Source organism: Pogona vitticeps, chromosome 4, assembly GCF_051106095.1.
Source record: "Pogona vitticeps strain Pit_001003342236 chromosome 4, PviZW2.1, whole genome shotgun sequence".
Classification (NCBI taxonomy): domain Eukaryota; kingdom Metazoa; phylum Chordata; class Lepidosauria; order Squamata; family Agamidae; genus Pogona; species Pogona vitticeps.
In genome coordinates this window covers 203,251,515-203,276,315 of record NC_135786.1, presented here as the reverse complement: position 1 = coordinate 203,276,315, position 24,801 = coordinate 203,251,515, and the positions used below count along the sequence as shown (strand labels likewise).

Below are 24,801 nucleotides of genomic sequence, written 5' to 3'. Positions count from 1 at the left end.
TTTCACTGGACCTTTTAAAAGTATGAATAATTCTATTTCCACATTGACTTCAAAGTGTTAATGCTTACATATAAAGCCCTAAACGGCTTAGGACCTCGATACTTGGCGGAACGCTTACTCCCAACTAGTTCTACCCGTGTCACCCGCACGAGCCAGGAGGTGAGGCTGAGGAGGCTGACACTGAGGGAGGCCCGGAAAGAAAGAACTAGAAACTGGGCTTTCTCGGTGGTGGCTCCTCGTCTCTGGAATAACCTACCTCCGGAGATTCGCGCTGCACCCTCGCTGGGTACTTTTAAATACCAACTAAAAACATGGATGTATAGGCAGGCCTTCCCTTCCAGTTAATTCCTGTCCTCTTTCCTTTTTTTCCTCTTTATTTGATTTATTTTTATTTTTCCCATCTTATAGAATCATTTAATTAAATAATTGTTATAAATTTTTTTAGAACTTTTTATTCTTATGTTGTAAGCCGCCTAGAGTGGTCGAAATGACTAGATAGGCGGGGTATAAATACAATAAATAAAAAAAATTAAATAAAATATGTAATTGCACATGTGTAACTTCTTATTTATTTTCTAAATCCCGTATGTGCCATAAGGGAAACTTTCCTTCTGCACTTCCATAGCAATCATACCACTGTGACATTCCTCCACCTTTTTGTACATGTTTTAAGCATCTGTTAGTGCTTTAACATAAATGGCGATAATGTTAAGCACTAGTTTCTCATCATTTCTTCAGTAGCACCACTTATCCTAAGTTCATTATTTCTTAGTCCACTTCCATTTTTTCTGAGTTTCTTTCTTATCTGCATTGAGTTACATCCATAATTTATCTGTGGATCAGTTGTTCTCATTCTTGCAGCTTAATCCCCACAGAAGTCCCATCTTTTTTTGATAAAATATTTAAGTATAATAAACATCAGTGAACACAATACTGTTTATAAAGTTTTGTCCATTGTATTACCCATTCTGAATCTGGTAAAAATATGGAGAAGTTAATACAGAAAGAGGGAGAGTAATGGCATGTAGGAATTATTGCCTCTTAATGACTATGAGGGCCCAAGAGTACATGCAAGCGATGCTTATTGCCCCAATATATGGATGAGAAAAGACACATGTACTGTAGATGCAGAGGACTGATTTTGGAAGTATTGAGATAACAGAAAAAGATTAATATTTATTTAGAAGATGTCACAGTATCAACTCTCAAGACAGAAGGCATACTCCAGCCCAAACCAAGCCCTTTTATTTCAATAGCAGAAGAGTGCTTACGTTGTTAACTCTGATTGACAAACTTTGTCTGATGTGTTAATTAATTTCTGATAAACGGAAACTAAGGTTTTCTAAATTTATGCACAGTACAGAGAAAAGCTTATTCCCCTAGCACATTGCTGCATTAAGTTGAGAGATTCCATCTTCTCTTCATGAAATACATAATTCTGCTTACAGTCTGCAAGATATATAATCTTATTTAGGAAATTAGGGCATGTTCAGATGAGGGAAGTTGGAGTCATCTTCTTCATGCTCAAAAGGTACTTATCTTTTGTGGTGATCCATTCTTTATCTCACTTGAGTGACCCGTCCATTCACACTGCTCAACATCTATCCTCTTCTAAGAAGGGTCCACACAGGTCTTTGTATTGCTTCAATTTGTCTCTCTTTTAATTAATGACACCCCTTCCTCACCTTTTCCTGCAGCTGTCATTCAGTCAGCTCTGGTGACTTTTTTTGTTAAATAAAATAAGTGACATAGTGAAACAGCAATGCATCTACCTAGCATAGTACACATAATGGCATCAATGTATCTCATTTATCTAGAATAGTGCTGCATCAATAGGGCTGTCACCACAGATAACTCTGCCCATGGCTCTATTTTGGTGTAGACTAACCGTCTGCCTGGGCTACAGAATGGGATAATTAGGAGTGCTCTGAATCTGTGCCAAAAAAGGGAGTGGTCGGCTCTAGAAACAGGCAGGATGGCTCTCTCTAAGTCAAAACGTGTGTGGACACCATATTTTGATTTGAACTAAACAACACCAAAAGCAATCCAAATAGTGAGCTATATCCCTGTCTGGATGTGCTTGATTTCTTTGCTTTGTAGTTCTTCTGTAATGGATTAAGCTACCTGGATTATATTCTAGTTTTTTGAATTTTGCAAGTTTTGCTTAGAGACTGTCTGTCTGAGGGGCTAGATTTTGTGCAGTTGCACTAAGAATTTGTATCTTTAGCCTGTATATTTAGACCTACAGAACCAGGAATGAGACAGGTAAACATGATAGGTGGAGTTCTAAGACAAAGCTTTGCATGCATATTAATCCTGGGAGTGACAGTAGGAAATAATTGGTGTCAACATTCAGCATCTTTCCAAATAAAGCAATGCTTTTAGCATTCTTAAGAATAAGGAACGTGAAGGAATGTGAACAGGAAAGAGCAAACAAAATACAAAAGGAAGGCAGTGACAGGGAGAGATAACAGAAAATGAAAGTCTGACTCAGGCAAGAGCTGTAGCAGATTTACAGAAAACTGAAAGCAAAGCTTGCAAAAGTTACTGCTATTAGACTACAACACCCAGAATCCTGCAGCCAGAGTGAAATGTATGTGTGTTGTGTGTGTGTACAATTGTGCAGTAACCCGAGATGTATCAAGTAGGCAACAGCAAAGGAAGCCTACATGAATTCAGTTTTTTTTTTAAATTAATGCTTTGGTGGGATAAGGCCAGTTGTACATGGAACAGAAACATTTCACTGGAGGGAAGAACTATCTGATTTCTGTTAAAGATATTAACTAGGAAACACTAAGAAATGGGAACCACTTCATGTGTTGCAGCATATTTGCAACTTCTGATGCTTCTGTCAGTATACAACTTAAAGCAAGTTTTCTTAAGTGCCAGATATATGATAGAGAAGCAGTAGGGGTCCCCAATCCTGAAGCTGGTAGTTTAAGACTAGCAAGTCCAAACAATCTAGGGCTGGACTTTCCCAAAGGTAAATTAAACAATATCAAGTTATAGCAAGGAACAACCTAGAAAGGAAAGGAGAAAAGCTACAAAAGAGAATGCCTGTATAGGTGTATCCTCTCAGTCTTATAGTAAAATTTAACTTCCTACTTGTCTCTCCAGAGGTCTTTCCCACTGCCTGATATCCTGTGCCTGGAGATTAATTAATGATGGAAATAAAGTGTAAGCAGTGCAAAGCATACTCCTCCCCCCTTCATCATTCCATATTCTTCATCCAGCAAGTCCTCCCTCTCCCTGTCAAATGAAACCAAAATACAATGGATTGGCATATTGGTATGTAATGTTAAATGTAAAAGTGATTTCATGCAGAGAACTGAAATGAGACACAGATGATTCATTCACACATTTATTTACTATTCCACTTATTCCGGCAGATTGAAATGGAGAACAATGCCATTCATTTTACAGACATTTGACAGAAAATAAACAAGTATTTTGATGTCGAACAACTGTACAATACAGACTACCACATGCATATTTATATGCTGATTGGTGCAGAAATAGTTAGTGGATCAGCAAAATCTAGAATAACCAATAAATAAATAAATATATTGTGTTTCCTTTTCATGTTGTTAAGATGCAGCTGATATGGAAACATTGATACGAATACCATTATATGTGAAGCTCTAGTAATGGTGTACAATGGACAGAAGAGAAAGAAAACTGAATGTGGTGTTCTCTACAGAAAAAAAGAGTGAAACCAAGACATTCTAGCAAATACAATAATGCAAGAAAGCATGTGTGATGCTGTTACCATTGCAAAATGCCCTGAAAAAACACTGTAGTTTTTAGCCCTGCCACATCCCTAAATGATAAATAATATATACAACAAAAGCAGCATACACTCCCATTTTAGATGGGCATTTTGTAAAGGCAGAAGAATGAGATTAGATGAGATATATCATACATGCATGTATCTCTTACCAAAAGCATGTTTTTCCTTTCTTTTTAAAAAATGAGATATTGTTAGTATAGCTGTTATGCTATACTATAACAGTTTACAGTGAAATGCCTGTATTCTTTGAAAACTGAATAGTAAAGACAAGTTTATTGTGCCAAGGAAATTTTTAAAAATAAATAAATACTGTTGTGCTTTTTTTTTTCTCCCTGCAGCATTCATAGTATCCATAGAAGAGAATAAATGTTAAGGTTAATTAAACTGAGTTCATGCTACTATGAGTATAAAACAAATACAAGAGATAACACAGAACTTATAAATGTGATAATTGTACATATTTTGTGGTTATTTACAGTTATGTCAATGTAACAGGCTATGTGCTGAGCTCTGTTTAGAAAACTGAGTCCTAAGTGTTTCATTTTATCTGCATGACTGAAGCTTTTTTTGCATATGATGTACATAGGTAAAGCTCTGCATAATTTGGTAAGAATATATAGAGATATCAATCTAAATCTGCTACAAGGTCTGTGATTTTGGAACATCACTTTGTCCCCCTAGTTAGACTTGGGGGGTAGGGGAAATAAACTATTTTCCAGAATCCATATTTTTAACAGGACAAAATACTTCTGAATAAGAGAATGTTGTCATCTTAAGGATTGCAGGCCACACACACACACACACAGGTAGGACTTTCTAACGGCTGCAAGAGTTGCACTGGGCCTTTTAAGAAAAGTCTCCCCCAGAGATCATCTTGAGCAAAATGCAATAAATTTAAACACGTCTGCCCGTGTGGGAAATCAGATTCTCCTCCTCCGTTCTGTGCACAAGCAGAGCTGCTTTTTGCATGCATTTGCGCATCTCTGAATCCAAACCCCTTTCCTTGAAAGTGAATCCACAACCTCTTTGGAAAAGCAGCGCACAGAAACAGACAAACACATAGTAATATAACAGCCAATGTTAGGAAAAGCCTGTACATGCCTCTTTGTCAAGGACATGATGAATATATGAGGCTGGGAAGCTGTTTCTCCATGACTGAAATTATCTGATTATCTATTGACATTGAACAGATGGGCTGAAAATAACAGGTGCTTGTTGTGAATCGAATTATTACAAAGCAGAAGTCAATGTACCCAAAGAGAGCAGGAGCCACATTGCAATAATATAACTAGTTTAATTTCGATACAAGTTGTCTAATTATATCTTGTATGTGTGGGAGTAGAATGGAGGGTCCGAGTTGACAGTAGAATTGCTGTTTTCAGATCAGAATTGCTTGACCTCTTGGTGCATTTGACACTTAATCCTAGACTGGTCGATGCTATGCTGTACTCTGCAGTAGAATCATTCAGTCTTTTGCCTCCTCATTCGCTGAGATGCATACCAGCCAGGATTTCACATCAGGTCTATGCAAAAGGTAACTCCACTTAAAGAGGGGTGAGGGTGGGATTTCTGATATTACTTTCCAACTGCTGCATCCCTTGAATTCTATTCTAGTGATCTCATGACCCTCAGAGCACCTTTTGTGGGTGAGTGAGGGCTGCATTAAAGAGACTTCAGCTTTGAGATTGGGGAATCCTGGTTGTTTTTAAAAATAACTTTCCTAAGATCAGGCATTGAAAAGGTGAGCTAGGGGAAAATTATCAGAGTTCATGGAACATTTTTGCTATTCTCTGTTGTAAGCCAGAGAGCCCCTAGGGTTAGGCAAAGCACTGTGTCTGGAGCAGATACTGTGATACCAGCCCTGATTCAAGATTGGCAGCAAAGTGAGTCTACAAATATAATGGAGGGATTCTCCTTCCTCTGTTTTCCTAACACTGGCTATTTCTGCTATCTCTACAGAAGTGATAGGCAACAAGAAATTGACTAGATGATTTTGTAGCACCAGAGGTTTTTATGTGAAAAAAAATGTACAAGCTGACATTTGAATATGTAGCCACATTTACATGTTGTAAATCCCCTATACTTGGGTCCACATATGTCTATACTCTTGTGGTTTATTCTATGCCAAAAATGTAATGGCATGTTGTAGCCTGCTTATGACCATGTATATGTATGGGCTGGACAGAAAAAAATGTACATTGCGTGGACATTATGATAATATTACTGTACTGGGTTTTGTCCCCATCACTGTTTTTGTTTGGCCCCTCTCCATACTGTGGAAGTTTCTTTTAGAGTAGCCACAAGAGATTTCTTCGGCACCTTTGAATAGCTTTGTCTCCTCTCCAGGAAGATGCAGGGAAAGAGAAACCTAGAACACAACCACTAAAAATTATATTATGATTGATAAAAAGACCCTTGCTAAATTCTTAGGTAATCATTCTGTACTGAGGCATTCTCCTGGATTTCAGTGGACAGAGCTGGTTGGAGAACTGCAATTTTAACGAGCATTTGCTCATCACTGCAATGAAAGGGAGTGTTTATGCTGGGTTCACTGTAGCTTCAGTAGCAGATCCACAGCAGCTGATGATCAAGCACCACATCTAAGTAAACAAGTAGAATAAACACAGATTTTTGCTATGATGTGTACCTTATTATATAAACACAGATATACAATAAGATATACAATAAGCATAGATATGCCTTGTTTTAAAATAAGCCCTGAGTACTCACAGGAACTCTGTCTTTCTCCCTGTTGTAGCTGCTCTTCATCTTGTATGGTGTGTCTGTTGCTCTATGTTCTTTCTCTGAAATGTTTACTGTGACCAAGCATTTTCCAGAGTTAGGCATTAATTAGGAAAATCAAATCATGCTAGTAAACATTATAAACTTTTCCTAGAATATAAATGTCAATGTTTTTTAAAAAAACTATGAAATATCCAATTAAAAGAAGCACCTTAAGTAGGGCTTCTTCTGGCATGAAAATGATAACTTACACTGTGGACGCTATAGAATCTTTGTATCCCAACTTGATACAAAACAATGGTGCCAGTTTTTGCTATTAAGGCAGTAGAGGGCATAATGAGATGCTAGGGGTTATTGTTCCCTTAGAATCAAGTGAGTACCTTGAGAAAAGGGGATCATCTATATGTGATGTATAGTTGCTTGCATGCCATTCAGAGTTGTGAGTATAGATGGCTGAGCCATATATCTTAATATGCCTCTGTCAGAGAAAGACTTTACTTCTAATACCAGTTTTAAGAAGAGGGCACAGTGGATTAATGAAGATATCATTCCACAGTGAACTATATCATGAATGCATGTATATTCTGCAATATGTGTGTTCTAATATGTATGTTTTGCAATATGTGTTTTGGCTGTGCTAGCCAAAATTAGGTTTGTGGCCTTAAATCAGCAGAAGCATTATTCTGGTCTGCTTCAAAACCACCCTCCTCTCAAGACGATCCACTTTCAGATGCCATTTTAATTTCTTCCTAATAATGTATGTGAAGTCAGGCTTAAAAGGTCTTAAAATACTAGCCTTCTGATTTTCAGTAGTGCACTCTTTTCAGTAGTGCAAAGGGCATAATGGGGATGGCTTGGGGGACTGGAAACAAACCATCAATGCACTGAAGTAAGTCAGTAGCCCCTAATAAAATGGGAGCATCAACAATCTGTCTGACATGAGTTCAGGGTCTGGAAAATGTCATTATTTCAGTACAAAGGACATTTTTAAGAACTGGGGGTTCAAACTTGTACAGTACTCCAGAACAGTCATGTTAGCCCAGAAGAGTCTTCTCTGGTTGAGAACTGTGACTTCAGAGAAACCAGTGACCAAACTCCCATTTTCAACCTCAGGCCAACATTTCATTTAGCCTTTCTTTCTTTTGGTCATTATACAATTGTCATTATAAAACCAGAGCAAAAGGATTTCATGATGGAAAAAATGTACAGAAATTACAAAGCAGTGTCTTTAGAAATCTAGCTAGCATTTAGACTTAGTCATTGAGAACGTCTACTAATCAAACAATGCAAATGAATAAACAGGTCCATGGAATTGAATGGAGGTCACTGGGAAGGGTTTAGCAGAGTGCCACATAACGGAATTAAATCATATGCAGAAGTAGAAATACTTGGACAGTCATAAAGAACAAAGTAATACTTTTCGACTTAATGACCAGACATTTTATTTTGCATTAAACCACACACACAGAAATATTTGGCTCTAAGACTGAAATTTGTCTTAAAATATCTGGGCTCACTTTACTTAGGAGCCAAGGGAGGTATTAAAAGGAATTTAAACAATTCTTTTCTAAACATGATTTTGCTATTTACTTGGTCCAAATAGATTTTTTAAGTTTAATATTTTTGTCATGTGATCTTTAAGCAAAGGCCTAAGAGGTGTAGGATCAAGCCTTTATTTACATCACTGAACACTGCTGTATATAAAGTTTTTAAAATAAAAATATGCTTTGAACAAAATTGAGAAAATCTTTGGATTTAGCTCAGCAAAAAAAGTGGTTCTTTCCTGCTGAAGAGAAAAAAAATGTTTAGATGGCATATTCCGTGCAAAATCAGTGCAATAGATATGTTTTATGTTGATGAAAGAACCAATTCAAATATTGTTTTCTAAACTGTAAATGTAAATATTTAAAACTTCCTGAAATCTAATTTGAGTCTTGTGATCTGAAAATAACTTATTTTTAAGTGACCTCCTTGAATCTGTAGAAATAATAATGGATATTGGGCAAAATAAAAGTATATGTTTGGAAAGTTCAGCTCATATGTAAGTTAATCTTTTTCTAGGACAGCTTTCCTCCTGTGATGTGGTACAGAATACATGTGATGCAGCAGATACCTTGAAAAAACTGCATATTCTGTAGAAGTGATATTTCAATTAGATTCAGTAATTGCAATAATTAAATGAAAAATATGGTAAGAATGAAAAATTCCTGAAAAGAAAGCCTACATTTAGTATCACACTCACAAAATTTAGGCAGAGCTCAGACTTGCTGAATTACAGTCTACTTTGGAAATTTTGTTTTCTGATTTTGCCTTTACAAGGGGGCAGTGAGACTATTATCAAATAAAATCTGAAATTGGTCCATCCCATTGTGAAAAGTGAACAGATGACACAGTGCTCCTAAACAGGTATTAGAAATAAAAATGCAGTAACAAAATCTGCCTTTCAAAAATAACAAGGTCTTAATAGTAACGCATTCAGTGATTGTAACTTTAATAGAAAATGTTAAACTTTTAATACACAATAATAATATTTCATGGTAATTTGATACATTTCATTGCCACATAAATAATTTGATTATGTAATAGTGTCTTGCCTTTCTTTTCAATTTGGGAATTGCTATATCAAAATTTCAATTTCTGGTCATTAAATCTTACAGAGTCTTAACAGAATTTTATTCAAGACTTGCATGTGAATCTGTGGAAGCTATACAAATAAAAATTATAGGAGCTATGGTTTACTTTAAAGATTAATGAGAAACACTGTCCTTTACTTAAACAAATAACTTATAGTTTATGAGCTTTTAAACAGAAAGCAAGATAGGCGAATTGTTTTAGAAGAAGTTGCAATTTTGCAACATAAGTCTGTACAATCCTCCGGGCAGCAGACTGCGAAGGAAATATCTGTGTCCCAGGAAACCTGTTTCCCACAGATCCTTGATAACTGTAGATCTCCCCAAAAACCCACGCTATGTACAAATGTATGCATTTTGCAGGCTCAAAGCACCTTGTTTCACACCATTATGAACACATGCATCAACATTTCATCCTTTCATGTGCAAATTCCAAAATTCAAGAGGGAAAAAGTTAAAAGATTTTTTTTAAAAAAACATATCTACAATCATAAGCGAAAGGATCAAAAATGTCAAACATTGCAGAAGACAGGCTCAAAAAGAGCTCTTTATTTTACTCTTTGTCCTTGCATCATTTTTCCTGGTTTTTTCTATTTTTATATTATTTTAAAAAAGCAGATTTCCACTTTTAAATTAAACAGTACTTAAACTAAACAACTCTTCATGCCATGCAAAAATAACATTTTATGTACTTTTGAGGCTTCCCATCTTTTAGTTCATAGGCATTACTAATTGCAGTTTTAACAAATGAATTTTTGCCATTTATTGCTCTCTTAACTAGTCACATGCTGGTTTCCCGCGAGGGACAGTAATCAGGTTCTCCAGGGTTTGCATGGATTTCCGGGGAAAACAAATGGTTTTCCATTTTGTGAACTTCTTGGCTAGTGTCCCTTTGTACTTCCCCACCAACATGGTAAATGTCTTGAGTACAGTTCTGACCCAAGCTTTTGGGTGATGACGAACTGACTCTAGATTCTTCCACTAAATGGTTCCCATCTTTGTGTTTATCCCCAAAGTAGTTTGGTTTTATATCCTGTGGTTGGTCAGGTCTTATGCCAGGGATCTCCATGAAGTCATCTTCCTCTCCAGTGTCTATTTCAGTGAAGCTTCTTCTCTCTTTTGTTGAAGGGAAAGTAAAAAACTTTTGCTTTGGAAACAGAGGTGATGATTTTTTAGATATTTCCTGGTTAGCTGCTGGACCATCAGCACCTAGCAAGGGTCTGTCTCCATGGGGTGAATTCTCTTCTAAGAGAATGGTGCTGATATGCTGAGGGGTTGATTGCATGAAGTCACCTGCTGCCATTATAGGCAATGGCCTTGCAGTGCTTGGTGGTGTTTGTGGAGCATTGCCTCTGTTTTCCTTGAAATTAACCTTCAGGGACCTTTTTAATGGATTGCTTCCTTTTAGAGAACTTTTAGGACTCTCCAGAGCACTATCATAGTGCAAATGACTTTGAAGGAGAGATTGGGAGCCAGTATTGTCCATGCTCATGGTTGAATCCACTGGACAGTAGTCAAAGGTCATGTCTCTGGGGGAAAACATTTTATCTCCTGTGAGTGATAAAAACTGAGAACTTCTTGCTCTTTGGTCTTCTAAACAGATAGACTCAATTGGGAACTTTAGCTGTAAGTGAGAGCCGGAGTATGGAGGAAGGGGGGAACGGTCTGTCTCAGTGAAATCTGTTGCGCAGCTGGCAAAACTGTCAATGCTAGAAGTGCTTCTCATGTCAGTGAGAACATCTCGGGGGCCTGGTAGTGATGGATCTCCCTGTCCAATAACATCTTCCATTTCTATTTCCTCCTCATATGGTGGAGGCTTTGCTGATGGGTCTTTGTAGGCAGCATTAAGATTAGTCTGAGACTGAGTTTTAGTAAGTTCGTTATATAACATTTCAAGTTTTTGAGCACTCAGGTGTTGGGGACTAGAGGTTGATGCTGTATTGTTTAGTTTTTCAGGGGAATCTTGCTGGCTTACTTCCTGGTACTTGTTCTCTAATGACTTGTTAGAACTTGCTTCAGACATTGCCCCCCTGGCCCACTTCCAACGGCTTGGAGATAAGTGGTTATCATCAGGGGTTTCTTTTGAATTGGCTGCTTCCTCAGTCTTATCGGAATCTACAGCTACATCAATCAGCTCCATGCTGCGAGCAAAGGCATCTTTTAGATTCATGGAGACTATACTTCCATTTCTTTTTGCTCGCTCAAGTGCCTCCCTTCTTTTAATGGCTTTCTCCTGCCGTTTTTGCTCCTTATAAAACTCTGAGAAATTGTTGACTATGATGGGAATGGGAAGGGCTATTACGAGCACACCAGCAATACAACACAGACCCCCAACTATCTTACCTAATAAAGTTTTGGGATATATATCACCATAACCTACTGTAGTCATGGTGATGGTGGCCCACCAAAATGATGCCGGGATGCTGGTAAATTTTGTAGCATCTTCATCTTTCTCGGCAAAAAATACAAGACTAGAAAATATCATAATTCCCATTGCTAAAAATAATATCAATAAACCTAGTTCATTGTAACTTCTCCTGAGGGTGAATCCTAAGGACTGAAGTCCTGTTGAATGTCTGGCAAGTTTAAGAATCCTTAATATTCTCATGATACGGAATATTTGAACTACACGGCGGACATTTTGGAACTGCAGCACGCTTTTGTTGGACTCCGTAAGAAAAATTGTGACATAATAGGGCAAAATAGCCAGCAAGTCAATCACATTTAGTGGACCTTTGAAGAACTTCCACTTGTTTGGAGAGGACAGGAAACGTAAAAGATACTCCATAGTGAACCAAGCTATACACACTGCTTCTACATGTGCCAGCTGGGGGTTGTCGTTTAGTTGTCCAAATTCATCAATTACTTGAAGCTCAGGTAGTGTGTTGAGTGACAAAGCAATGGTGGACAGTACAATGAACAAAATGGATACAATGGCCAAAATCTGTAAAACAAAAATAAGTAAAACTGTAGTTAGCAAATCATAATGAATGCTTGAAATTCAATGACAGTAATAGAACAGTTACAGGACTTCTCATTGGCATATTTGCTTACAGAAATTAAGTAACGCATATGAAAGCCAGTGCCCCTGGCTAGTTCATATCAAGATTCCCAAGTGATAATGCATAATATCTAACTTAGGCTACAACACTACATATAGGCCCAATGAAAACAACTGGAGTTGCCTCAGAAATTCAAAGGTGAAAATTCCATTGATAGACTGAAACAGAGCAGACCCGCTGAATCAACAGAAATTACTTAAGTATTGGCACACCATTCACTAACTGATTCCATTCATCTTGTTGAGCTGGATGTAGGATTTAGGCCAAGCTTGTATTGTTAGATATCTTGTTACATTTGATATAACTCCCATCTTCTGTTCTTATATTGACAGGAGTCCTGTTTAGGCAATAACTAGACTTGGTACAGAACTAAATATGTTGTGATACAGGTGAACATGTAATGCCCACCTGAATAACTCACAGCCTCACTGGCCTGTGCATGTCAAACATCACGTTCTGGAGCAGTCTCTAGTGAGAAACTGAATAATAAGGGTGAGTTCCCAAACATAGGAGCTCTGCATGTCTGAATACAATCACAGGGCCTCTTCAGGCCTTCACAAACAAAGGTCTGTGATACCACTGAGCTTGGGGGGGGGGTTGATGGTGGGCTTCCATGTATTATTGTGACCACACTACTAATTTAGCCCTATATGAGAGGAATGCCTAAGTAGGTCTTAGGAGTTCCCTGTAAAAAGCATAAAAGGAAATAAGATAAGCCTTATATTTACATTTTTTAAATAAAAATATATATTGAATATACATCTCCAAAGGCAGGCAGACATTTATGTTCTACATTTATGAAGTTCCTTTTCCAGATATTTGATAGACGAGCTAAACAGTGAAAAAAGCTTTCAGTGGGAAAGCATTTATGCATCAAGGTTACATAATTTTATGATTCAAGTTTATTTTATGATTACAAGCACAACATTATTTGTGTTACCATATGTAATAGTGACTTTTGATTAACAGGAAGCTACCTGCATTGACTGTTTGGAAAAGAGAGTGACCTCTAATCAATTGATCAATCAATCGTAGGTATATTTAATGCTACCATAGAGTTTTCTGCAGGTTAGGTTACAAATTTAGTATTTAAAAAGCTGGCAAGATTACAAGGAAGGATAAGTGCCATATCATAAAATGGCATCTTTACAGTGGAGGAAAAGAGACCAGCCCAAAATTTTAAGATAAAAAGTAATTAGCATTAGTAAAATTAAAGGAAGAAAACAGTACAGACTACATAGGCGTTTGGTGACTTCTACTGTTATGCAGTAGCTTAAGTTACAGCAGTTCTGGCCTGATTTGTACCAAAGAGTGCTTCAGTGTAATTGCCCCATCGGCCAATCACCACAATTTTCCATTTCATAAAGGTAGAAGGTTTCTGACTCTGCACAACACAATAAGCAAAAGAAGTTCCAAGAAATGTTCTGTCATTTGACATGTTCCAATGTCTTTAAGTCATTTTCAACTCTGCTATAAACAGGACAAGAAGGAAGATGCTCAACATACTTTAATATTTCACATTTTAGCACTTAGTTCAATTATCTCTAAGTTCTCAAGTACAGCCTCGAGAAAATGTTAGGCTAAATGAATTTACCAGAGTGCAGCATCTGGAAATATAATTTCCCCCATAGAAAGGCCATAAGTAATTTTCTGTTTCCATTAAAAGTACCAAGGCAGACTATTTTCTGATTTGAAGTTCAATTTCTACTTAGTGAAGTATCAAGAGAGGGAGAGAAAGAGGTAAAGGAGGAATAGAAACTGAAGCTTTTAGACTTATTAGTGAGAAACTATTTTAGATCAGGTGGTTCAGACTGTACCCAAGTTCAGCCAGTCTGGACCCAATCCTCTGTTGACAGGTACAATGGGCAACAGACAACTCTACCTGGTTTATGAGACATGGTGGACCATGGTCCCAGTACAATTTAATGATTCTGAAGTAATGTCTTTGCTTTCTGAGATGCATGTAGCAACACAGAATGAAGATCTGCTTTAAAACATTTTCTGTTTTATCCCATTATTTTCTATTATTCTAAGACAGAACAGGGTCATAGTTATGAGCAGTGGAAGCACTAGATCTGAGTCTCCTGGAATGGGTAATTATGGAGCCTCAAGGAGGGAAGAACCCCACAAAATTGGACAGATGGACTACCTTTGAACAGATAGTCCATCTTTTTAAAGGACCCACTCTTTTTGTAGGAAGCAACAATTTACATTTCAGTTGAGCAAGTTTGACTTAGAATTAAAACCTTTCTACTATTTATATGTAAAAAATAACACAATTGCAGTTACTTATTTGTCTGTCTGTAAGACTAGAATTATGAATATAGTATAGATGTGTCATCAATACTAGAGTGAAACAGTAAGTCAGAGGAGGTGATTTTAATTTTGTTAAAGAATGGGAGGCCATCCAAATTCCAGGCATAAAATCAGTAGGCTTCTGATCAATGATAGATTTACAGTAAGTACTGAATGTACAAGTTATGGCAGCTTGTTAGAACAATGGGAAGCCAAGTCAAGATGAGCCTTCCCATTAAGTTGAATAGGCAGAATGATGACTTGATGCTAAATATCACACTGGCAATAGAAAATTAGCAAAACTAAACTCAGAAACATTATTTGACTAATACATGACAGTACAAGATGGAACAAAAGAAACACAAGCAATGCACTTACAAGAAGGCACATTCTACATTTTATCATAATATTGTACTAATTTTTAGAAAGTTGAGTTAGAGGTAAAACTATATAAAGGTAAAGGTAAAGGTTCCCCTTGACAATTTTTGTCCAGCCATGTTCGACTCTAGGGGGCGTTGCTCATCCCCGTTTCCAAGCCATAGAGCCAGCGTTTTGTCCGAAGACGATCTTCTGTGGTCACATGGCCAGTGCAACCTAAACACGGAACACTGTTACCTTCCCACCAAGGTGGTTCCTATTTATCTACTTGCATTTGCATGCTTTCGAACCGCTAGGTGTGTAAAACAACTATTATTTGACCAAACTCTGGGAGGTAGTAGAAGACAGGAGGGCCTGGCGTGCTCTGGTCCATGGGGTCATGAAGAGTCAGACACGACTTAACGACTAAACAACAACAAAGACAACTATTTACACACACTTTGTATCAAAACAGTGCAATGAACCAACTTTTGGCTGACAGTTTGGTAGCTATAAGAATGACTTTTCAAACTCACACAGTCCCAATCCTGAAGTTCATTGGAAGATTTACAATGCAGGCATACAGTATATGAATTAATATTTTACTGAGCTCAATGGAGTATTGTCCAGTTAAGAACTATAACTAACTGCCACCACAGTTCAGTTAATGTACTGAAATAACGAACAAAATATGCCAGATACATGATTTTGGTAAGATCTAGTTATTTAGATTCACTCTGGATTCTGCACAACTGCAACAGACTCCAACATAGCTGAAAATAAGAACAGTGTAGAAGTGTTCTCTCTGTCTCTCTGTCTCTGTCTTTCTCTCTCTTGCACACTCTCCTTTTTTCAAATGAAAACAAATTACTACATTAGCAACTGTTAAGACAGTTGATGTTTTAGTAACTGATCTACAGAGTGTCACCAAAATATGATACACTATATTAAAATTGTGCATCCATGGGCTTAATGTTACAAGGTTTTGAAAGGTCCCTACATTCATTCTGTACCCTAGTAATAAAAAGTAGACATTAGTACTTTGGCGAGCTGTCCACAGATGTGGTGCTGAAGAAATGATCCCAGAAAATAAACACAAATGAATTGTTCACATGACTTTATATAATCTACCTACCTTCATAAGGTAATGCAGTTATATAACTTTGATCCAGAATATCACCAACTTGTTTTTAAGAACAAAACAAAAGCTTGAAGACATGGCTATACAGGCAGGCCTTCCCTACAGCCATTACCTAGCCTATCTTCCTTTTCTTTTTTTCTCTCTTTCTTCTTTTCTTCTTTTTTTCCTTTCCCCATCTTGAACTTTGTGATTAATTTGGATTTTACCTTAGTTTATTTTTATGTTATATATAAACCACCCAGAGTAGACACATTCTAGATGGGTGTTATATAAATCTAATAAATAAATTTAAAAAACTGATGACAACTAGAAAACAGGACTGAAAAATATGGTGTCCATTACACTAATGGTTATACTGGTGGAAGGAAGTGAATAAACAGAATTGCCACCAACAACTACAGTTTCTTTTGCAGCTAATGCAATATGATATTGCTTATTGATCCTACCCCACCACCTACATCTGTATTTCTGGCTTCTTCCATGAGGTGCTTCAGCCTTTCAGAAGATATATAAGTGCTGCTGAGAGAGGTGCCCAAAGGCACTAAGTCAGTGGTAACCTAGGTAGTGCCAGGATCATTGTGGCCACAAGGGAGTTGAATGCATGAAATAAATGGCACAGAGACTCCTAACACCATGCAAGAGTACAGTGCACTGCTTTAATTGACAATTGGAACCACAGGCTTTGAATTTTCTTTTCACTTCTGTTTGGCATTCACATCCCCATTAGTTTAAAGCATCATAAATCCACATGTATTTTTGTAATCTCTGCCTTTTGTAAGCCCTGGCAGTAGCATAACAATGTACATGCACAATAAGACTGTACTTTTCCCAGATAAATATCTATAATTATCTATAAGACAGGCTTTCTTGCTCAACTACATTTTGAAAGTATGATAGGTACAAAGCTATCATTCTTTGTATTTGTCTGATTTCTTTACCTTGACTGCCTGACAAAGCTTATTTTGGCTTCAAAGTTCTAATTCCATATTAAAAGGCCACTGAAATTGTGTATGAGTTAACGAGCAATTGTCAATTGCCAGTTTGCTTGATGATCGTCTCAGGCCTATAGTTGTGAACTATACAAAAATATGGAGAAAGATGCCTTAGGATAATCGTTACTATGTAATATTTATATAATGCCATCAATATTGAGGTAACATAATAAAAATACAGATTCCTGACTTTATAATATTAAATGCTAGTCAAGGGAAGCAAGTATTTATTTATTTATTTATTTATTTATTTATTTATTTATTTATTTATTTATTTATTTATTTATTTATTTATTTATTTATTTATTTGATTTATATCCCACCCATCCGGTCTATACAACCACTCTAGTAAATAGAATAAGATAGAATATGAATGTAACAGAAATATATTAGAATATGAAAGAGAATGAGAAAATGTTTTGGGTTGGCCCTGTATGATTGCGCATCTTGGAATGTACCATTTAAGGCTTCAGTCGAGAATAAGATATAGATCTTCCAGTATCAACTAGTGTAGATAAAGCTAGTATATTAAGAAGGTTATTAGGTTAGCATTTTTTTATATTCCTTCTTTATTTGGAGGAGTCTTTATTTGGGATTGTAAGAAATACAAGCCCATATTCATAGGTTAAAGTGATACAATCCAAGCCATAACTTTGGAGAATAGTAGTGCATCATCATATACAGATCTGATTAAAATCTTATGGGTGCCAATACTAATTTTTCTATTACCTGCTCCTGCTGTTCTTGAAAATAAATGGATTTACTGTTTCAGTTGCAAAATTGGAATGGTTCCTAGATAGCTCCGGTACTTCTACATTGAAACCAGATACTGTGAGAATTAAAAATTTGAAGTTTTCTCACCATGGGAAGAGATAATACAAGTTAGTGAACATATTCACACTTTGATACTTTTTTTGCAAAAATTCACAATCCTTTTTGCACAAAAATATATTGTAAGATACTTTTTTTGTTGTTTGCGTAAAATCCCGAAGTGTTCTTTATTAATGCTGCTGCTGATGAAAAAAAAGTGGTTCTTTTTGTTCTTGTGTAGAAACTCATTACATCCTTAAACATTTTCAATAGAAGTAGCCAATGCCATGTTAGACTGTCTCAGTATGTTGGAAAAATTAGAGGATAAATGCGGAGGGGGGGGGAAGGTAAAATATCATAAAACTTTAAACATAATACTATGTCAGTGTGAGCTTTCATAGATCAAAACCTACTTCTTCAAAGATTTGCACTACTTTTGTCTGAAGCAGTGGATTTTGATCCATGAAAGCTCGGACTGACACAAATATGTAGGTCTACAGAGTACCACAATATTTTGCCATTGTTGACTGTTTATTCCTTTTCCCCTTTCATTTTGCCAACACCAGTAAACAGGCCTGCCTTGCTCATCTTGCAGACAAGCTTATCACATTTTTCACAGATGGATTCCCTAAAATAGGGAAGCATCTCTATTTTAACCAGTAGATGTCTCTATTATACCATCTTTGTATTGACAAGCTCTTTACTGCCTCTGTAACACTGAACTTACAAGAATGAATATACAGTACTGTATATGTAGCAAGAACTGTGGTTCTTATTTAACAGCAATGAATGTAGCTTGTTCTCCTGTAACTTCTTAGATGTGATCATGTGGAGGACATGAAAGTTGAAAATCCACACTTTACTTCTACCTCTTCTGAAATTCTGAAGGCCTATATGACAGTAAAGATGTGCTTGATCTCTTCTTCTTAGTGCTCACTCGCCTTGCCTATGTTTAGATTACCTTTCTGCTTCTATGCTCTCTCTGGTTATTTCAGAGGACCATTATGTCCCTACCTATCTATGTATTTATATCAGCATATTTAGAGAGGTATGTCTGACCTGTTCTTCATATACACAACACATGTGCATGTTAAAAAAGATGTGCTTGCCCATTGTTTGCTAAAACCGCAAGTGTAGCATTCCACATTGCTACATTCTGTTTCAGATCTCACTAATCTTTCCCTGTGGTTAACAGCTCTTTGCTTTTAGTGACATCCTTTTAAAAAAGTGACATCCTATACCTTTAAGAGTCCAGCCAATTTATAATTTTATTGCCTTTTAGATGGATGGGTGTGCATTACTGCTTTGACTGGATTTTTAGTACTACTTGTGTTTTCCATTTTTGTATTTTCCATTTCTCAGTGTAGCATTGTTTTTTTTAAATTGTATAATTATTGTTCTGAGCTTTAATATTGCCTTTTAATGATGTAAGATGCCTCTTTACTCTTTGTTCTTAGCTTTAAATATTGTCTCTTAATGATGTCAGCCACCATTGTATACCCATAGCTTTCAACTTTAAATATTGTATTTCACTTTTGCTAACCACCTTGGGTCCTTGTCAAGGAGAAAGGTGTGGTAATTAAAAAAACAAAAAACAAAACAAAAACAAATGGTCTTCATTTTGTCTCTTATCAGCCATTATCTTGCCCAAGGTTAACTCAAGGGGATGTCAACTCTGCACCCTCATTGTGTTTTCAGGCAACCTACCCTGTGAAAAATGACTTTATAATAAGATTCTTTCTATTAACTGTTAACTTTCTGATGACTTTAGGGTAAATTTTCCTGATAAATGATTCATTTAAACAGGAACCTTGTATTGCAATAAAGGATTTTGCTTGTTTCGATTTATCATCAATAGCATCAGTGCTACTTCATTTAAACCTGACACTGTATGGATGTAGATCTTTGACTATTTTGTCTCACTTGTGAGAATTAAAAATTTGAAAAGTATACTCTCCATGAGATCAGATTATATAAATTATTGTACATCTTCCCATTTGGGTACTTTTTTGTCAAAGAGATTTTACCAGACTTCTTTCTCTATTCTGGATGCTTCTTTAAGAATCAAATTCAGGTTATAATTAAATATTACATGAAAATATCTGAAGTGCCATGACAAGAACCTAAAAGACTGGGTGATAATACTTCTAAAATATGTTTTTGTTCTTGATAAGACATTCCGAAGCACAGTAATTAAAAGATGAATGACTATGAAAGTGAATTTCTATTGAAGTAGAAAAAATGATTAATATACTTGGATTTTTTTTCTTGCCTTTGACAGAGTTTATCTAGACATTGAATGGGATGAAGGTGATGTGTCATTTGGCTATGGGTGAGGTACTCTTGGCACAATGAAATTAATTCTAGGAGCTGTCAATTGCAAACTTTAGTTAAAATACAGAGCTCTTGTTTTAGACTGAAGTAAATTGAGTATCCTTCTCCTGGAATGTTTGGATTAGGAACCATCAGAAGTTGAGGAAAGCTGTTGGTGATGGCAGTCTTTTTCTAGCAATGGACAACACCAACCTATCAATGTTGTCCATCATGGGGTTTATGATTACATTTGAAAGGTTGCCAAAGGTTACTAAAAAGCTTTGTGCGGCTTACCTTGCATTGCCCTCATGTCAACTTTCTGAAAATATTTTTGCTAACTGGCATCTTGCTATCTGCCTCACTTATACTTAAATACTAAGAACTTATAACTATGTACCTGTGATCAAGGGCATGTTTATATAGCTTGTGTAATGATTACTCTAGATGTCGAGCTGGATAAACGCATTGACAAAGCAGCCACCATGTTCTCTAGACTCACAAAGAGAGTATGGCTCAATAAGAAGCTGATGACACATACGAAGATCCAGGTTTATCGAGCCTGTGTTCTAAGCACACTCCTGTACTGCAGTGAGTCATGGACCCTTTGTGCACGGGAGGAGAGGAAGCTGAACACCTTCCATATGCGTTGCCTCCGACGGATTTTTGGCATCACTTGGCAGGACAAAGTTCCAAACAGAGCAGTCCTAGAACGAACACATTACTGAAACAGCGACGTCTATGTTGGCTCGGGCACGTCGTGAGAATGGCTGATGGTCGGATTCCAAAGGATCTCCTCTATGGAGAATTAGTGCAGGGAAAGCGCCCCAGAGGGAGACCACAACTGCGATACAAGGACATCTGCAAGCGAGATCTGAAGGCCTTAGGAATAGACCTCAACAGATGGGAAAGCCTGACATCTGAGCGTTCAGCCTGGAGGCAGGCGGTGCATCACGGCCTCTCCCAATTTGAAGAGACCCTTGCCCAGCAGGCTGAGGCAAAGAGGAAGTCACAAAAGCAGCAAAACCAGGGAGCCGGACAGGGGACAGACTGGATTTGTCTTCAGTGTGGGACTGTCACTCTCAAATTGGCCTTCTCAGCCACACTAGGCGCTGTTCCAAGCCCTCCATACAGAGCACGCTACCATAGTCTTTCGAGACTGAAGGATGCCTAACTAAGTAATGAAGGGTCACCGCCAATTAATAATAAACATGTGCCATCAAATATATTCTGAATACCTGATGGCAACCCTTTCCCAATGTTTTCCAGGGAGAGAGTACTCAGAGGTGGTTTACAATTCCCTTCCCCTGAGGGCATCCTGGGACTGTGCAGCTTGCCCAAGGCCAAACAGGCTAGCTTTTCTGAGATGCACAGTGTGGAACTGAACTCCCAAACTCTGGCTCTGCAGCCAGAAACTTAACTTACTGAGCTATCCAGCCAACTGTTTGCTTTAATTTCAACCAGAAAGTAGCTTGCTCTTAAGATGATATAGCCATTAATTTAAACATTCCATTAGTACCCAGTCCAAGGGAGTTAGATGTTCTGATCCAGCATATCACCTGGGAACAACATAAATTATGTTTCTTTATTGGGAGTGGGGAAGGAGTTCTTTTTTAATGGGGCAAAATTAATTATTAATCCATGGTCTTGAAAAGATGTTTCTGATCAAATCTTGAAACCAAACTATGTTTCTGACATATTCTATAGCAACGATTATCATTTCTCAGCATTGTTGATGCTTGTGGGCGGACCAAAGGGCCAAATCTAAAAAATAGGAATCAAGTCCTAAAAATTTGTGAGTGAGATGAAATATTTGCAAAAGCACTGAATAATGAATTTCAGAAAGCAAATTAACAGCTATTGGCAATAGTTCTGAATAGGTCACCAAAGATTTTGGAATGAATCCAGTTGCTAAAATTAGTATGGGGAAGATGGTGATTTAATCTTCTGTATTCTTTTAATTTCATGCCTTAATATTTAGTAAGTTGCATTTTTTGTCCTTTCTGTACTTCTGAGGTTGCTTGTTGATGGAACTCCAGCTTATATATGGTGGCTGATCCAGAAGTATTAATTTCTTTGCTCCAATATAATACTGAAGTTTCATTTCTAAACTGTAAAAACTGGAGGTGGTTGGAATTTATAAAATGGAGGAAAAGAAGCACGCAATCCATAAAATTTGGCCAACAGATGAAAAATGACCATTGCTGTCTATTTATGTCTGCATCTTCTTCTTCAAATCCCATTTTTATTATTTATTATTATTATTGATGTTGAAGGTTCACAACTTGGCTCTTTGACAGAATGGATTTTAATAGGAAGAGATATTAAATCTGTGCTCAGGTTCTAGCACAGGCCTGTCCTATTGGATGACCTTGGGCAAACCACTTCAATTGCCCATTTGCAAAATGGGAAAATGAAGAATCTCCCTCACATGGCTGGTATTGAGCATGAATTATGACTGAAAACTAATTTTATATCACAAAATATTATATAAAAAGGATGGCAAACACATTTTCTAGCTTTTTTCTAAAATTTTCAGTTTCTAGTTTCAGTGTTTCACAGTAGTGTTTACAGTGTGAAGTTTCCTGAGAGTAAATAGAGTGAACGGTGGCATGGAAGGAGAATTAAACAGACATCTAGAATGGATCAGGCAGGAACAGCACATATAGAGCAGCATAAGATGGTGAAGAGTCTCCTGTTTGAATAAGTTAGGGTAGAGAAGATGTTGCATATAACTTTATAGGACACAAAGACGTGTCTGAAGAATATTCATAGGAAACTTGCTGTGGTGCAGAGAACAATACCACCACTACCACCATTAATAATAAATCATTGGTTAGTATACATGCACAGAATTGTGTGGCATATGAGAATTTAGTTTGCAAATCACCCCCACTGGAGAATTTAATTTCACTGAATAAGATGGAAATGCTATTGAGAAGGCAAATATGTGATAAAGTGTCTGTTTGCCTATTTTTAACTTGACCCATATTGACAGGGCAAGATATAACCAATAAAGTTCCTTTAAAGCAATTTAAAGTAAATCAGTTCATTTACTTTACATCTGAAAACTTATTTAAAAATTTGAACAATTCAGACAAAATACAATCAGCTGCCTGATATTTTGAACTCACTAGAACCTGAATGCCCAGGTGGGGATCTAGGTAAAGGCACTTTTGGTGGTGGTCAGTCCTTCTTCCAAGAGGAAGGCATTGCACAGACAGAATGCTAGAGTTTTGGATTTCCTGCATCCATATTCGAGAACTAGACAGAACAGGTATGGTATCTTCAGTGAGAGACATACTGCAATTTACTTCCATTTTAAACATATGGAGCAGGATTCACCATAGTTAGTAAATTGGTCAGACTATTTCTGCCAGCAGAAGCAGGATGGGGTATTCTCCCTTCTGCTACAGACTGTTCTCAAAAGCTGTTCTGGTGGGCAACAAAATCCTTTCGGAACAGGTTTTTCAGGCAGCTTGGAGTACTACAGAGGGGAGGGGAAAGCCATCTGCTTAATAACCTAAGCCATGCAGCTGAAGAGATGCTAACACTAATATTCCACCTGACAAAATATGGGCTATTTTTCTTTCTTTATCTGAATGAAGCAGAAGACTCTTGATTATTTTGTCCTCAAATGTGGCAACATTTATTGAAAACTAATAAATTGCCCAAATTATTTGTTTATTACCCATAGCTTTAAAATAATACAAATTACTCTGTCCACTCCCACACCCAAACTGGCACATAGTCTGGCATAAATAGACAAGTCTTGAGCCAAAGTATGATCTATCTTAACTAAATAAAATAAAACCGAAGCAATATATTAGTTTCTTGGGACCAGACGTTGAGATTAGCATGTTAAGACTTGCTGCATTTGTCTGTGCATATGCCTCCCCAATGTATAAGATGGCCCCCTAATTTTGTCCCTTACCAGAGGCAGAGGACCAGCCAATGGGCAGCCGCGAGGGCTGCTCCTCCACCTCCGTCTCCTGCTGCTGCTCCCTCCGCAGCCCGATAGCCTTCTCCAGCCAGGGCTTACCTCCAGCTCACGTCACTGCTTTGTCCCTGATCCAGCGGTGGCGGCAGCAGTCAATGGGCAGCAGTGAGAGGCGGACTAGTGCGGCTGCTCCTTTGCCTTTGTCTCCGCCTCTTCCTGCTGCTGCTACCTCTGCTGCCGGATCACCTCCTCCAGCGCCACTTGTGGGCTCCCTTTGGGCAGTGGACAAGGCGGTGACATGACCTGGAGGTGAGCCCTGGCAGTCGCACTGGAGGAGGCGATCAGATGGTGGTGCAATCAATCAATGGGCAGCCACATGAGGTGCCTGAGCGTGGCTGCTCCTTTGCCTCCACCTCCTTCTATGTATAAAACAACTCTCATTTTTTCCTCTAATGATTTTAGGAAAAAGTGTTGTTTTATACATGGAAAAATATAGTATTTGATGTGTCCATCGGTCCATCAAACTACTGGCATTCGGCTGTGACATATCTGTAGCTCAGCATGTGAAAAAGCATTGAAACATGCAGGATGTACATGTTTACAAGTATATGAAGCAATATGCAGGCTGCATACCCACAAAGTCTAGACTGCTGGTCCTCAGTTCACAGTAATCTTAGTGCTTCCCAGAGTGATGATACTAGAAGTTTGCTTCACCATTATCTAGAACAGATA

General features: G+C 37.4%; 1 protein-coding gene across 1 annotated transcript in view; it reads right to left on the bottom strand.

The window, feature by feature from the left end:
* Positions 1-3,348: 3,348 nt before the first annotated feature.
* KCNB2 (potassium voltage-gated channel subfamily B member 2) overlaps positions 3,349-24,801 on the bottom strand; it is a 201,574-nt gene continuing 180,121 nt past the window's right edge. The window contains exon 3 of the mRNA XM_020812712.3: positions 3,349-12,106. Coding sequence (XP_020668371.3) covers positions 9,944-12,106 — 2,163 coding nt within the window. The 3' untranslated portion in view covers positions 3,349-9,943. The remainder of the gene's footprint in view (positions 12,107-24,801) is intronic.